The 12,967-nt window shown below is 43.4% G+C and overlaps 1 protein-coding gene across 4 annotated transcripts in view; it reads right to left on the reverse strand.

The window, feature by feature from the left end:
- Positions 1 to 12,967, reverse strand: part of POLR3D (RNA polymerase III subunit D) — a 79,678-nt gene that overhangs the window by 42,756 nt on the left and 23,955 nt on the right. For 2 of the 4 annotated variants that reach the window (XM_029603807.1, XM_029603808.1), the window contains exons 3-4: positions 6,769 to 6,938; positions 3,978 to 4,021 (exon numbers count right to left, since the gene is read on the reverse strand). In XM_029603807.1, coding sequence (XP_029459667.1) covers positions 3,978 to 4,021; positions 6,769 to 6,933 — 209 coding nt within the window. In that variant the 5' untranslated portion in view covers positions 6,934 to 6,938. Of the gene's footprint in view, positions 1 to 3,977; positions 4,022 to 6,768; positions 6,939 to 7,342; positions 8,449 to 12,967 lie in introns of those variants that run through there. The other 2 variants (XM_029603806.1, XM_029603809.1) reach the window with 2 other exon arrangements.

The raw sequence follows: 12,967 nt of genomic DNA on the forward strand, positions 1-12,967 counted from the left end.
TGATCCACATATTGTATACAGAGGGTATAGGTTTTTTGATTATTACCCTTATGTATCTTTTTTGGGACTTGGCACAATAGATAAAAAATTGTTAGTCTGATTATTGATGTAATAAGTTGTAACATTGTGTTCCAACTGGTGTTAAATTGTAGTGTTTTTGTGACAGTATAAGAACTTCATGTTTTATGTTCTAATTGCTTCCAATTATTGATGGTACATGTATAAGCTTAAAAGTTGTATCTTGTTGATAGAAGTTTGTTTGGAGGCCATATATCAACCAGGGACCAATCATTCTAGTTAATACATTTTGTGCCCTCTTCAAACCACTAGTGGTGAAAAAGGAATTATCCAATGTTGGGAAACCCCCTATTAGCATTCCTTCAGAATGGGAGAAGAATGCAGTTTCCAGAGTGGCTAAAAAAAAACAACAAAAAATTCCTGATCGTGATTAGGGGTGTAAATGCAGACAGAAACGGTATATACGACTCCTCCCACCCACATTTTAAGTAATATAGATTTCTACCTCTGGGTTCCTGAATACATCCCAACACCTCAAAAGTTAAGTTTTGGGTGAGTAAATACAGACCCCAGTATATTTCCCTTCTCTAGAGCATGAGGCAGAGAATCTATAGGGAAAATCTCTGTGGTTAAGCAAATGCTCACAGCATTTTTTTTCAGATGCTGTTCTGCTATAAGAAACACATCTGCTCATGAAGAAGATAACTCCCTGAATAAAAAGTTAACGCTTCCTGTAACAAACCCTTTTACATTCAGGCAAAATATACGAAACATAGCCACCATTAAATGTTTTCCCCTCTCCTATTAATGCTGAGCAAAGAAACCGGAACCCCGCTGCTTGCGCAAACTGCTACTACAACAAAAGTTTCCGACAATGACTCATTCCATCGCCAAAGTTTCTCCCGTAGGCCATACTCCTCACTGCCCCACCCTCCCATACCAACCACTACCCAATAACTGGATCTGCTTTCAATCCCAAGCAAATCCCACTTACTAGAGAGGAGGAGAAGGTACATCTAAAACAGAGAGGCCACCCAAAGCACATATCATCCCCTCCCCCCTCAAGCATGGAAAAGCTAGAAACCATCTGGTAGAAAACATCTTAAATAGTAGCCATGTAAAAGAACCTCTGTGAGAGCAAGTATAGAGAACAAGAAATGAAGGTTAGATTAATCTGTGCACATCATGAACACACCAGACGATTCATTCACCTAAATATCTTCAATACTTTTCTTCTGTTTCAACAATGAGCAGTGTTGAAACTGAAGGGAGAGGGCCCAGAATGGCGGCGTAATAGTCTTCCACCTTTGTCAGTCCGTTGCCACCTGGCAGGCGTTTCCAAGCTGTTCATTGGGGTCATTCGTTTTGGAGCTGCAATCTTTACAGAGAGTCCTGCCTTACGTAGGACGCTGATAGTCTCGGAAATAGAGTGGATCCTGTGTGAGGTTCCTTTAAGCGTAAAAACAAGGCCAAATGGAAATGTCCACCTATACTTGATATTCTCAGCTCTAATTAGGGTAGTGACATCCCGAAGCTCCTGACATTTCCTCAGAGTGGTGGGTGCCAAGTCAGTGTATAAGTATTTTATGGCCTTCCCACATCCATTCAGAATTTTTCCTTGCTATTTCCAATATCAGAGTTTTAGTGGTGTAGCTATGAAAGCATGCGATATCACGGGTTCTGTTGCTGAGTTTGGGGCCCAACGATCTATGAAACTGCTCTAATTTAATAGTAGGAACCTCAACAGTATTTGCATTAGCAGTATTAGATGACTCCTTTAATAAGGTTTGACAAATTGAATCAACTATTAACCTACAGTTCTCATAGGCGGGAGTCTCCGGCACTCCCCGAAAACGTAGATTATAGTGTCTCAATCTATTCTCCAGATGCTTGATCTTCTCCGCTAAAAGCGTATGTTCAGAATGCAGATCTTTTTGCTGAGTTTAAGTGATCAAGAGAAACTGCACAGGCATCAGCACGAGTGTCCAGCTCAACGCGGCGGCCTAGCTCATTGAACTCCTCCCAAAGATTCAATATTTTTTCCAAAATCTCAGTTTTAAGTGCTTTCATAGCACTACGTATCCTGCTGAACCAGTCCCAATATTCGTTCCCGGAGGGTATGTCATTTTGTACAGGAATTTGAGAAAGGGATTTTGCACAGATATTTCCTTGGCCATGCTGCCAGGTCCTTCCTGTTCGGGAGTGTCATCCCATTAGCTCTGCCAAGTATTTACTAAAAGAAAACTGCTTGAGCTCAGTCTGCTTACGCTTGGTTGTCATCCTCAGGTTATCAGCTATCGATATCACAGGAAGAATCGGGGTTCCAGTAACAGCTGGTCTTTCTTGAAAACAGAAAGAGTGCCAAGGGGTCGGAAGCTCAGGCTTAGGCAGCCATACCGTCCAGTGATGTCACTTCCTCCCCTATTTTCTCTGATTTGTTTTAAAAGCTCTACTTTTAGCTTCATGTAGTTTCCCCTAATCCTACTGGAAATGGTAAATAGGTTACCTATTTACCCATTCCACCTCACTCATATTCCCTCTCAACCTTCCCTTCTCCAGGCCACAGACCTCTAACCTGTTTAGTTTTTCCTCAGAGAGGAGCCATTCCATCCCCTTTATCATTTTGGTTGCACCATGGATCAATAAGAGGCATTACCTCCTATCCCATGACTAATTTACTGACAAGCCTCTTATGAGGGACTTTGTCAAATACCTTTTGAAAATCCAGGTACACTATCAACTGATTCACCTTTGTCCACATGTTTATTAACCCTTCAAAGACATCTAACAGATTTGTGAGACAAGACTTCCCTTTGATAAATCCATGTTGTCTCTGCCCTATTAATCTATGTCTATCCAGATGGCCAGTGATTTCTGTTCTTCAAAGTAGCTTCTACTATTTGCCCAGCACCAATATTGAGTTCACCAGACCATAGTTTCCTTGATCACTCCTGGAATACTTTTTAAAAATGGGTATTACATTGGGCACCCTCCAATCCTCAGGTACCATAGCAGATCTGAATGAGAAGCAAATAATTTTTCAGCTCTTTAGCTTGGAGAGAGATGACAGATTTATAAAATCATGAGTGAGGTGGAACAAGCAACAAGGGAATAGTTATTTACTCTTTCAAAACATTAGGACTAGAAAATACTCCATAAAACTAGCAACCACCAAATCGAAGTATTTTTTCCACTTAGTGCATGATCAAGCTATGGAATCTGTTGCCATAGGACATGGTTAACAGAGTGGAGTAAAAATGAGGGTTGGGCAAGTTCCTGAAGGAAAAGGTCCATAAACAGCTATTAACCAATTAGATTTGGGAAAGCCATCACTTAAGCCTGGGAGCAAAATAGATCAACTATTTGGGATCTGCCAGGAACCTGTGACATGGACTGTCCACTGTTGAAGACAGGATGCGGGGATCAATGGAACTTTGATTAACCCAGCATGGTAGTTATGTTATTCAGCAATAGCTTTGTCTTCCATTAATGCCCCTTTTTACCCTCTGTCATCTAGCACAGTGGTTCTAAAACATGGTCTTCAGGAAAACACCTAGCCAGTCAGGTTTTAAGAATATCCACATTGAACATGCATGACGTAGATTTGCATGCACTGCTTCCATTGTATGCAAATTTCTCTCATGCATATTAGTCATGGAGATCCTGAAACCCTGACTGGCTAGGTGTGCCCCGAGAACTGATCTGGCATACAACCCATTCCCTTACAGGCTTCTTGCTTCAAATATAGTTGAAAAAAGATTTTCGTTTGGGTTTTTGCCTCACTAGGAAGCTTCTTTTCAAATTCTCTTTTGGTTTGCATCATTGATGCTATACATTTAACTTTTCAGTGATTATGCTGTACAGTCTTCAGAGCACCTTGTTTCCCCAATACTATTAGAGAAAACCTGTTATGAGTGGAGCTATGGGGAGGATACACACAAGTAAAACATGCAACTTACTCTTCTTTGATCTTCCTGCTAATTATATTTGGTGTGAAGGTTTTCTGGAAAACAATAAAAAGCTTTTAACCACCTGAAACAGTTATTACCACTAAAGAGAATGGGGAAAGAAAAGTATCCAGATCTGCTGACACAGATTAACGAAAACAGCCCTCTAAATAACTGAGTAAGAACTTGCCACTGAAACATGCAATGCATTCTCTTGCCCGATAAAGTCTATATCTGCTGCTGATGCATAACAACTGTCACTGTGATACCACATAACACCATAATGTTAGAAGCAGGGATAAGACTTCAGAGAAAAGGAAGAAGTGAGATATTTCAAGAAACATATTTCCCAGTGGCATGCAGTCAGGGCCTTCAAAGGATTCAGTGAATCCCTAGCCCACAGGCGTCACCATAGGGTGCTAAGTATCACCCCAAATTTATACATCGGATTGGGCAGGGATAAACCAAAACCCTGCTCGATCTAATCAACTGCTTCAGACCTAACTACACCTTCCAGTCTCGCAGCTCTTATCGCGAGACCAGCCCTGCGGCAGCAAGAGATGACATTTGAATAAACATGACTCTTTCTGCTGCCCACCCCAAGACTCAGCAGGCCACCATAAAGCATGCCTTGCGACGGTTGAAGAGAAAGATCTGATGCTGTGGCCACCAGCGGACTCCATCCCTCTGACAGCTGAAGAGGAGGAGAATGCGGTGGCCGTCAGTGGAGCCCATCCTGTTGGCAGCCAAAGAGAGAAGGCGGCCCCACTGGCAGCCAAAGATAGGAGGACACAATGGCCACCAACAGACCCCCATCCCGCTGGCAGCTGAAGAGGCCCAGGCTATGTGTATGGGTGACTGTGTATAAGCCTGGGGGGGGGGGGGGGGGGGGGATGGGGATGTATGTACATGTATGACTGCCTGTGTGATTGTGTGTGGGGATGACTACCTAGGTGAATGGGTGAGAATCTGGGTATGTGTTTTTGAGTGGATGAGATCTGTATATGTGTGGGTGAGAGAGGCTGTGTGTGTGTAGGTGTGAGTGGGTGACTGCTTTTGTTTGAGTGGGAGTGAGAGCCTGGGTGGGTGAAAGCCAGTGTGTGTATGTGTGGTTATGGGTGTGTGTGACTGCCTTTGTGTGTGGATGATTACCTGGGTGGATGGGTGAGAGGCTGTGTGTGGGAGGTTGAGAGCCTGTGCGTTGGGGGGGGGGGGGGGTTTGGGTATTAGCATGAGTGTATGTGCGACTGCCAGTGTGTGGGATGTAGATGGATGACTGTGTGTGCGTGTGCGGGCGAAAGCCAATGTGTGCGTGTGCGCGAGTGGGTGAAAGCCTGTGTATGTGAGAGAATACAGCTCTCCAATCCACAACAACCTTAGAGTGGCTGGAAATTGAAACATCCCAGGTATGAAAAGCAGGAGATTTTTTTTAAAATCCTTATTAGTTTCATTATTTATTTAGATTTATATTCTGCTTGTCGCACTTTTTTCAGCACTTCAAAGTGGATTACATTCAGGTACTAGTAGGTATTTCCCTATCCCCAGAGGGCTTACAATCTAAGTTTGTACCTGAGGCAATGGAGGGTAAAGTGACTTGCCCAAGGTCACAAGGAGTGACAGCGGGACTTGAACCCTGGTCTCCTAGTTCGTAGCCCACTGCTTAACCACTAGGCTACTCCTCTACTCTTTTGGATGTTACTTGATATATTTGCTGTTTTGAAATATTATATTGGTATTTTGGGAAATTTTATAAACATTTTTTATAAGTTTTAATTCTTAGATGTTCTATTCATCAGGTTTTTAAATATTTATTCTTTTTATTAGTAAGGTTTATTTTTATGACTGATATTTTGTATTTCTTTTTGTTGTTCTCTAATTTTGCCTTTGGTAAGGGTCTGTCTGAGTTCTGATTGTGTGATAAGGTGAGGGATTCTGCTAGTTTATAGTTTCTAGGGGTCTATAGTAGTCTATCTTGTTCTTTTTTCAATAGGAGGTGTATTGGTCTTCTAGGGCCTGATGTAATATTTGCGGTGCTGCTCTTTCCTGGGTAGGGTTCTTGCTGTTGAGCCTTGGGAGCTAGTATGTTGAAATGGCAGATTTGTCTCTTCGGGTAAACTGTATTGTTGGCAGGCTGTGATAGCTATATAAGTATTATCCAGAATACTTTACATGAGTTACTGAGAATATAGGACCCATCTTTAGATGTGAATATTTTATCTGACATCTAAAGAAGGGACTTGTGTAGTTTTAAACGCTTTTGTACAATATTTTTAGGTAAATATATTTTATTTTAAAGGTATTTTAGGCAACCTGGCTTGTTTTGTTTTCTAAATAGGAGGTATATTACTGTTTTAGAACCTCATGTAATATTTGCAGGGTTGCCTCTTCATAGGTAAGGTTGTAGTTTGAGTGCTGGCAGTTAGTGCTGTTTTTGGAATAGGAAGTTTACTATATTGCAATTGTTTATTCAAGGCTTTCTGAGGGCCATGCCCACACCCATTATATGTTACAACAGGCCTAATGCCTTGTGTGTTCCATGTGTCTTTTGAATCTAGGGGAGAGGGGGTGAGGGAGTGAGACTACTGTAGAAGGGGGGAAGGGGGCAGACAGGCAGTACCTGTGGGAGGGGAAAAGGAACTGAGGAAGCGAGACTGGAAATCCCTGCTATAAATGTCACAGCATGCCACTGATATTTCCTCTACCTAGCTTGGGAGAGAAGCCCCAGAAATACATTGATTATACGTTAGGCACAGACATCAATGCAGGAAAGATTCAGAGAATGATGTAGGTTGAATACACTTACCTTTTTTATGCCTCCAAGGGTAAGGTCTCGGGAACGAATAGAAGGCAAGCGTCCAGGCGTGATAGGAGTCGATGGCCTTCGCCCAATCAGACCACGTGTCCCTGTAATTGAAGACCGGGGACCTCCAGGCATGCCCGAGTCATGGGGTGAACTGCCATCTGACATTTTTCCTTCAGATTCAAGAACATTAGCAGAGATGAGATAGCTGTGAGTGAGTGATGCAAAGGAAGCAAAATCTCAGAGCCTCAAACCTAAGCCACGCCACCCTCTTATTATACCTCTTTATTCCCTTCAACACTAGAGCTGCTTCCCATTACACTCCTTATTGCTCCTCACTACAGAGGCTTCTTCTTATTACCACTTCCCCCTACTGCCCATCGCCACTGGGGTTTTTTCTGATTTCATCCTCTATTCCCCTCGCTACTGGCGCTTTTTCCGATTATACCCTCTACTGCCCCGCGCTACTGAGGCTTCTTCCATTATACCCCCTGCTGCCCCTCGCTATCGCTTCTTCCCATTACACTCATTATTCCTCCTTACTTTCGGGACTTCTTCCCGGAGGTCACATACATACCCTTTGTCTGTTCACCACTTATTCTACTCCAGAGATGTTCTTAGTAATCTTTTTAGTCCCGGCAGTCAACTCATACGTGCATTGCAACGAAGCTGCTCGCCGCCATGCATATGAGGGGCGGAAGCCGTCTACCACCTTGAGTTTGAGGGGCGGAAGCTTTCCGTATCTATGGGCGTGAGGGGCGGAAGCCGTCTGCCACCTTGCGTTTGAGGGGCGGAAGCCTCGAAGTTCATTTCTATTTATACCTTACTTATATCCTTGTATTCATCCCTCTTGATTTATATTCATGTTACATAGGGCTTTTTATTAAATAGCAATATCCAGTTTGGGAAGAAATGTCAGTTGACATCCCCATAGTTGGGCATTTTGAGGAAGGAGGGAAAAAAGAACATTAGACACCTCTAAACTTACGCTTTCGTAATCTCTCACTGATAAATCCCCCAAGAAGTGTTTTGGGTAAAGATCGAACAATATTCAGACCTCCCTCACCGAAACCTAGAATCTGATGGCAGATAAGGATCCAAAACACATCTAATTTCTGTCCAATTTACTTCCTGGTGCAGTGCCATAGACCCCCGTTGATCTCTGACTGTCCTCACTTCTTACAGCTAAGGATTTTCTGTGCTTATCCCAGGTTGTCTTGAATTATATTAATGTTTTACCTCTACCACTTTCCCTGAGATGCTGCCCCTCTGAAGAAATATTTTCTGTTGTTGCTCCTGCGATGACCTCCATAGAGCCTCATCATATTAATTCATGACCTCTTGTTCTAGAATTTCCTTTCTAGTGAAAAATATTTGTTTCTTGTGCATTTATTCTTTTAAGATATTTAAACACTGCATGCTGTTACATAATGCAGATATTACTATGCATAAAAATTAATCCTCCAGGACCAGTTTATATTGCAGCAGCAATAAAACATGAAAGCCAGCAAAAGTCAGGTCAGCTGGCGACAAATGATGAAAATCAACCTATAAGAACATAAGAATTGCCATACTGGGTCAGACCAAGGGTCCATCAAGCCCAGCATCCTGTTTCCAACAGTGGCCAATCAACAAGTCACAAGAATCTAGCAAGTACCCAAACATTAAATAAATCTCAAGCTTCTATTCCTTATTCCAACCATAAATCCCATGGCGGGAATGAAGGGGTCTGAACGCTTCAACCTGACAAAGGACTTCATGTACCAGAATTCCCTGCTTCATGACGGGTTTACTTACAGTCTGCAATACAGCTGTAATTAGGACATTGAGAAACTCTCTGTCAGCACATTGCACATTTTCATTTTTTTGGCTTCGCTGTTCTTATTCTCTGATAAGCTTTCACTGCTGTAACCTAGATTAGAACAATGGATGTATTATGTGATGGGCTGTATTACTGCAGACTCGCGAATTCCTTTCCAGAACTGCAAGTCCCAGCAGCCTCTCCTGCAGAACATGGGAGAAGTTTCACGAAAGTTCCAGGGTGTCTAGGGAGGGGGTCAGTAGCCCCTTCAGCCGGAATATGCTTGCTCAGCAATGCTTAGAACGCATGTGTAAAAGATAAGAACTGTAAAGTGCATAAGAGTCTGCTCCTGAAGGGGAGGGGCATGCAGTTGTACTGAGCCTTTGTCTTAGCTGCATCTTGCTGGCAATAAAAGTCTATCTTTACGGATCAGTTGTCTGGACCTCCTTACTGACTAAAAAGAGACGGTTACAGGAACACCAGAGGCTGTAACCAGCAGCAAGCAGCTCACAAGCTCGGACCTTCCATCAGCCCTGGGAGCCGGAGGGCAGCACACGGACAAGCTGAGCCGCCCCTGCCCCACCGGCACATACTCATCAATGCACAATCTATTACAAAAAAAATCCACGGTCATCTATGACCTGGCCTCTGGAGCACATGACTGTCTATGTATCACCAAAGCCTAGTTGAAAGATTACATCCCAATTCTTAACCAGTGCTGCCCACCTAATTTCTTGCATTTTTATAGTCCTATTGAAGGGGTCTGAACGCTTCAACCTGACAAAGGACTTCATGTACCAGAATTCCCTGCTTCATGACGGGTTTACTTACAGTCTGCAATACAGCTGTAATTAGGACATTGAGAAACTCTCTGTCAGCACATTGCACATTTTCATTTTTTGGCTTCGCTGTTCTTATTCTCTGATAAGCTTTCACTGCTGTAACCTAGAATAGAACAATGGATGTATTATGTGAAGGGCTGTATTACTGCAGACTCGCGAATTCCTTTCCAGAACTGCAAGTCCCAGCAGCCTCTCCTGCAGAACATGGGAGAAGTTTCACGAAAGTTCCAGGGTGTCTAGGGAGGGGGTCAGTAGCCCCTTCAGCCGGAATATGCTTGCTCAGCAATGCTTAGAACGCATGTGTAAAAGATAAGAACTGTAAAGTGCATAAGAGTCTGCTCCTGGAGGGGAGGGGCATGCAGTTGTACTGAGCCTTTGTCTTAGCTGCATCTTGCTGGCAATAAAAGTCTATCTTTACGGATCAGTTGTCTGGACCTCCTTACTGACTAAAAAAGAGACGGTTACATTTGGCGAGCCAGCCAGGAGGTACCGGGGACGCTATTTTAGCCCCCCAGTTGGTCCAGGGGATTTTGTGGCGGAGTGATCCCCCAGACTTGCCTGGTGAGTGGCCACCGCTGAGTTCAGTGATCAGGTATCTGAGGGGGTCATTCCACGGAGATCCTCTGAGACCTTTGGGCTGGTGATCTGGGAAGAAGGCTTTCGTGACGATCGGAAGAACCCTGCAGGCGAGTATTATGGGAATGATGGGAAAAGTGAAGAATAGCTAAAAGAGTAGCAAATAACCGGTCCATCCGTGAGGGGACCGAGGGGGCTTTGATCACACCCCAAGCGGTGGTTTGGTAGGAATTGCATTCCGAAAGCCACGCGCATAAAAAGAGGAAAAAGAAGTAACGCATACGATAGTGGGAATAGGTTTCTTGTTGTGTGAAGTGACCCTTTTGTGTCTGACGGATACGGACCCCTTACCTATCCGTCTTCCCTTCCCTCCTTTGTCTGTGAATTCTATCCTGATGGGAGGGGGCGGTTCGACTCCATTAAAAGTCATGACGGAACACTATAGGGAAGTGTTCGATAGACATAAATGTACAAAGCCCGGAATGATTCAACAATGTACCCATAGGTGGCCCAGTTTGTGTGTAAACTGGCCTCCGGTAGGGACTTTCGATTTCCAAACGGCCACAAGGGTCCAGAATATAGTTATACGAGAAGGGAATCCGGGTTGCCCTGAGGATTAACCGTACATAACTGCTTGGATTGCAGTTATTGAAAATCCTCCGTCGTGGGCAAAGAAGCTAGTAGAGGGAGCCGCCCTCGTAATGGTAACTCAAGTACGCAAAATGGGGAACCGGAAGTCCCCAGTGTCTGTCTGTCTGTAAGGTACCTGTAAAAAAAAAAAAAAAAAAAAAAAAAAAATTCTACTGTGGTAGATCGGTTAGACAAATTTCTTTTTGTGATCAAATGCATTATTTCTTTTGATAACTGCTATCTGTGAATTGCAAGCACATGTACCAGGGATTTTTTAAATTGTTTTAAACCCTAATAAGAAGAGTTTTGGTTTACAGATGCTGCACAAGACTACTATACAACTAATTAATTTACAGTGTTAAGTTAAAATACTGATTTGATTGCTGAAGAATGCATTTACTGGTGTTGAAGTTTAGAACTTGATGGCAGTTAAGGGTTAACGGCAGAGATAATTACAGGAGAGAGGAGGGGATCGAGCCAGAGAGAGAAGAAAAAAAAAAAAAAAAAAAAAGGGGACATTGGGCTAGCCTGGGTGAATGAAGACAAAGAGAAAGAAAAATTGTTTCGTTTGTTTTAACAGAACATTATTGAAAGTTAGTTCATGGTGTGCGTATGTGAATAAAGATAGAATTGTGGTATGTTAATTAAAAGAAATTGTAGCTCCGAGTTTCTGCTGATTAAATTTATTCTCCAAGGTCCTTGCTAAAACTGTCTGTAATCTGACAAAGGATTGCTACTTGCAAAGAAATACCAGAACCAAGGGTCCCTTACAAATCATTTAGTGCCTTATGATGCAGGCTATTTTTAAGACATTTTATAGCAGCAAATTAATTGTTACAGTACAAAGTGGAATGGTGGTGCGTCCCACTGCGCGTCAGTACGTAGTGCGTAGGCATTCAATATGGCTGTGCGTTTCATGCTGGCATTGCTAATCAGAAGTTTTAGTTTTCTCATATCTTCTATCCCAGTGTCCTCCCTATGCTTATCTTTCTATTCTCTAATACCATGTTAATTATTGTTCTTACTTGTCTCCTATATATTATCTGTTATTTAAAAGTTACATTGGAACGCATGATAAAGTATGAACTCTCTTTTGCTGACGCAGTTTATTTTGAAGCTGTCTCTGGGAAATTTAGAGAAATGATTAAAAAAAAAACCAGAGAAAACAAAGACTTAATATTAAAAATTTTGATTCAGTGGCAGGCGCAAGATAAGGATTATTGGAAGTTGTGGGCAAGAGAAGGGGCCACTATGCAAGATTAGGAACAAGAGCAAATATGAGTCGACCCAAATGATAAAGTGGTGGCCCCCCCCCCCCCACATATATATATATATATTGCAATTATGTTCTTTTACCACTGGTGGGGGCTGGGCTCTGGCTATTACCATATGTTCTTAGTGTTTGCAATGTAATTGATACAAGGCTTCCAAGGGTTTGATCATCACTCCTGCACACCTAAAGCGCCCCCCTTGGATCCTTGCCTGCAGATCCAGGTTTACTTTATTGAATTAACCCAATGCCAAACTTACAAGTAAGAAGGAAGCAATGTTTTGCAGCTTCTCAGCCTCGTCAGAACTGATTTGCCTCCAGGCGCAGGTCACCTATTCAATTTCCAGATGGACAGTGATCTTTTCATCGTATTTTGAGATGTATGGGAACAGGGATCAGGAAGAGAAGAAAAGGGCCCGTCCCTGCAACCAGGAACTTAATAATAGAAACCCGACATCCGAAAGAAGCTGCAGAAGGCCGAAGGCTTTGAGGGCATGAGCCTCAGCCAGTTAAAAGCTATAGCAGACCAGGTATGTGGAAATAGAGAAGTGGAAGAGAAAAGAGAGAAGCAAGTAGAGACATGAAGGAGAAAGTGACTGTTAGCCGCCGCTCTCGAGGACACGCGGACGGGAAGGAGCCAAGACAATGGCAGACCGCGAAGAGGAGGGGGAACAAGACCCCCTTTGGGAAAGAATCAGTGTGCGTACTGCAAAAATGAAGGCCATTGGAAGAGAGACTGTGAAGAATGGCAAAAGAAATACGGGAGCCCTGCAGTGAATACTAACGACAAAAATGGACCTGCACCGACACAAAGGGGCCGAGGAGGAAGGAGATCGGACAACCCCCACTGGCAGATGGCGGGGGAGGCGACAAGGAGCATACAGCCTGAAGAGACCGGGAGGGAAGAATCCCCACTGACCCTCTGGTGGAGATCCACGAGGTAACACAACAAAAATCAGGGGCCTGTTGGACTCAGAGGCCAACGATCTGTCATGACTGCACCAATCGGCCCCCCCCGACGAGAGAGACTGTTTTATAGTGGGCGCCTCAGGTCAGGTACTCACTGCCCCTCTGCAGAAAGAA

This window comes from Rhinatrema bivittatum, chromosome 5 (assembly GCF_901001135.1).
Source record: "Rhinatrema bivittatum chromosome 5, aRhiBiv1.1, whole genome shotgun sequence".
NCBI lineage: Eukaryota > Metazoa > Chordata > Amphibia > Gymnophiona > Rhinatrematidae > Rhinatrema > Rhinatrema bivittatum.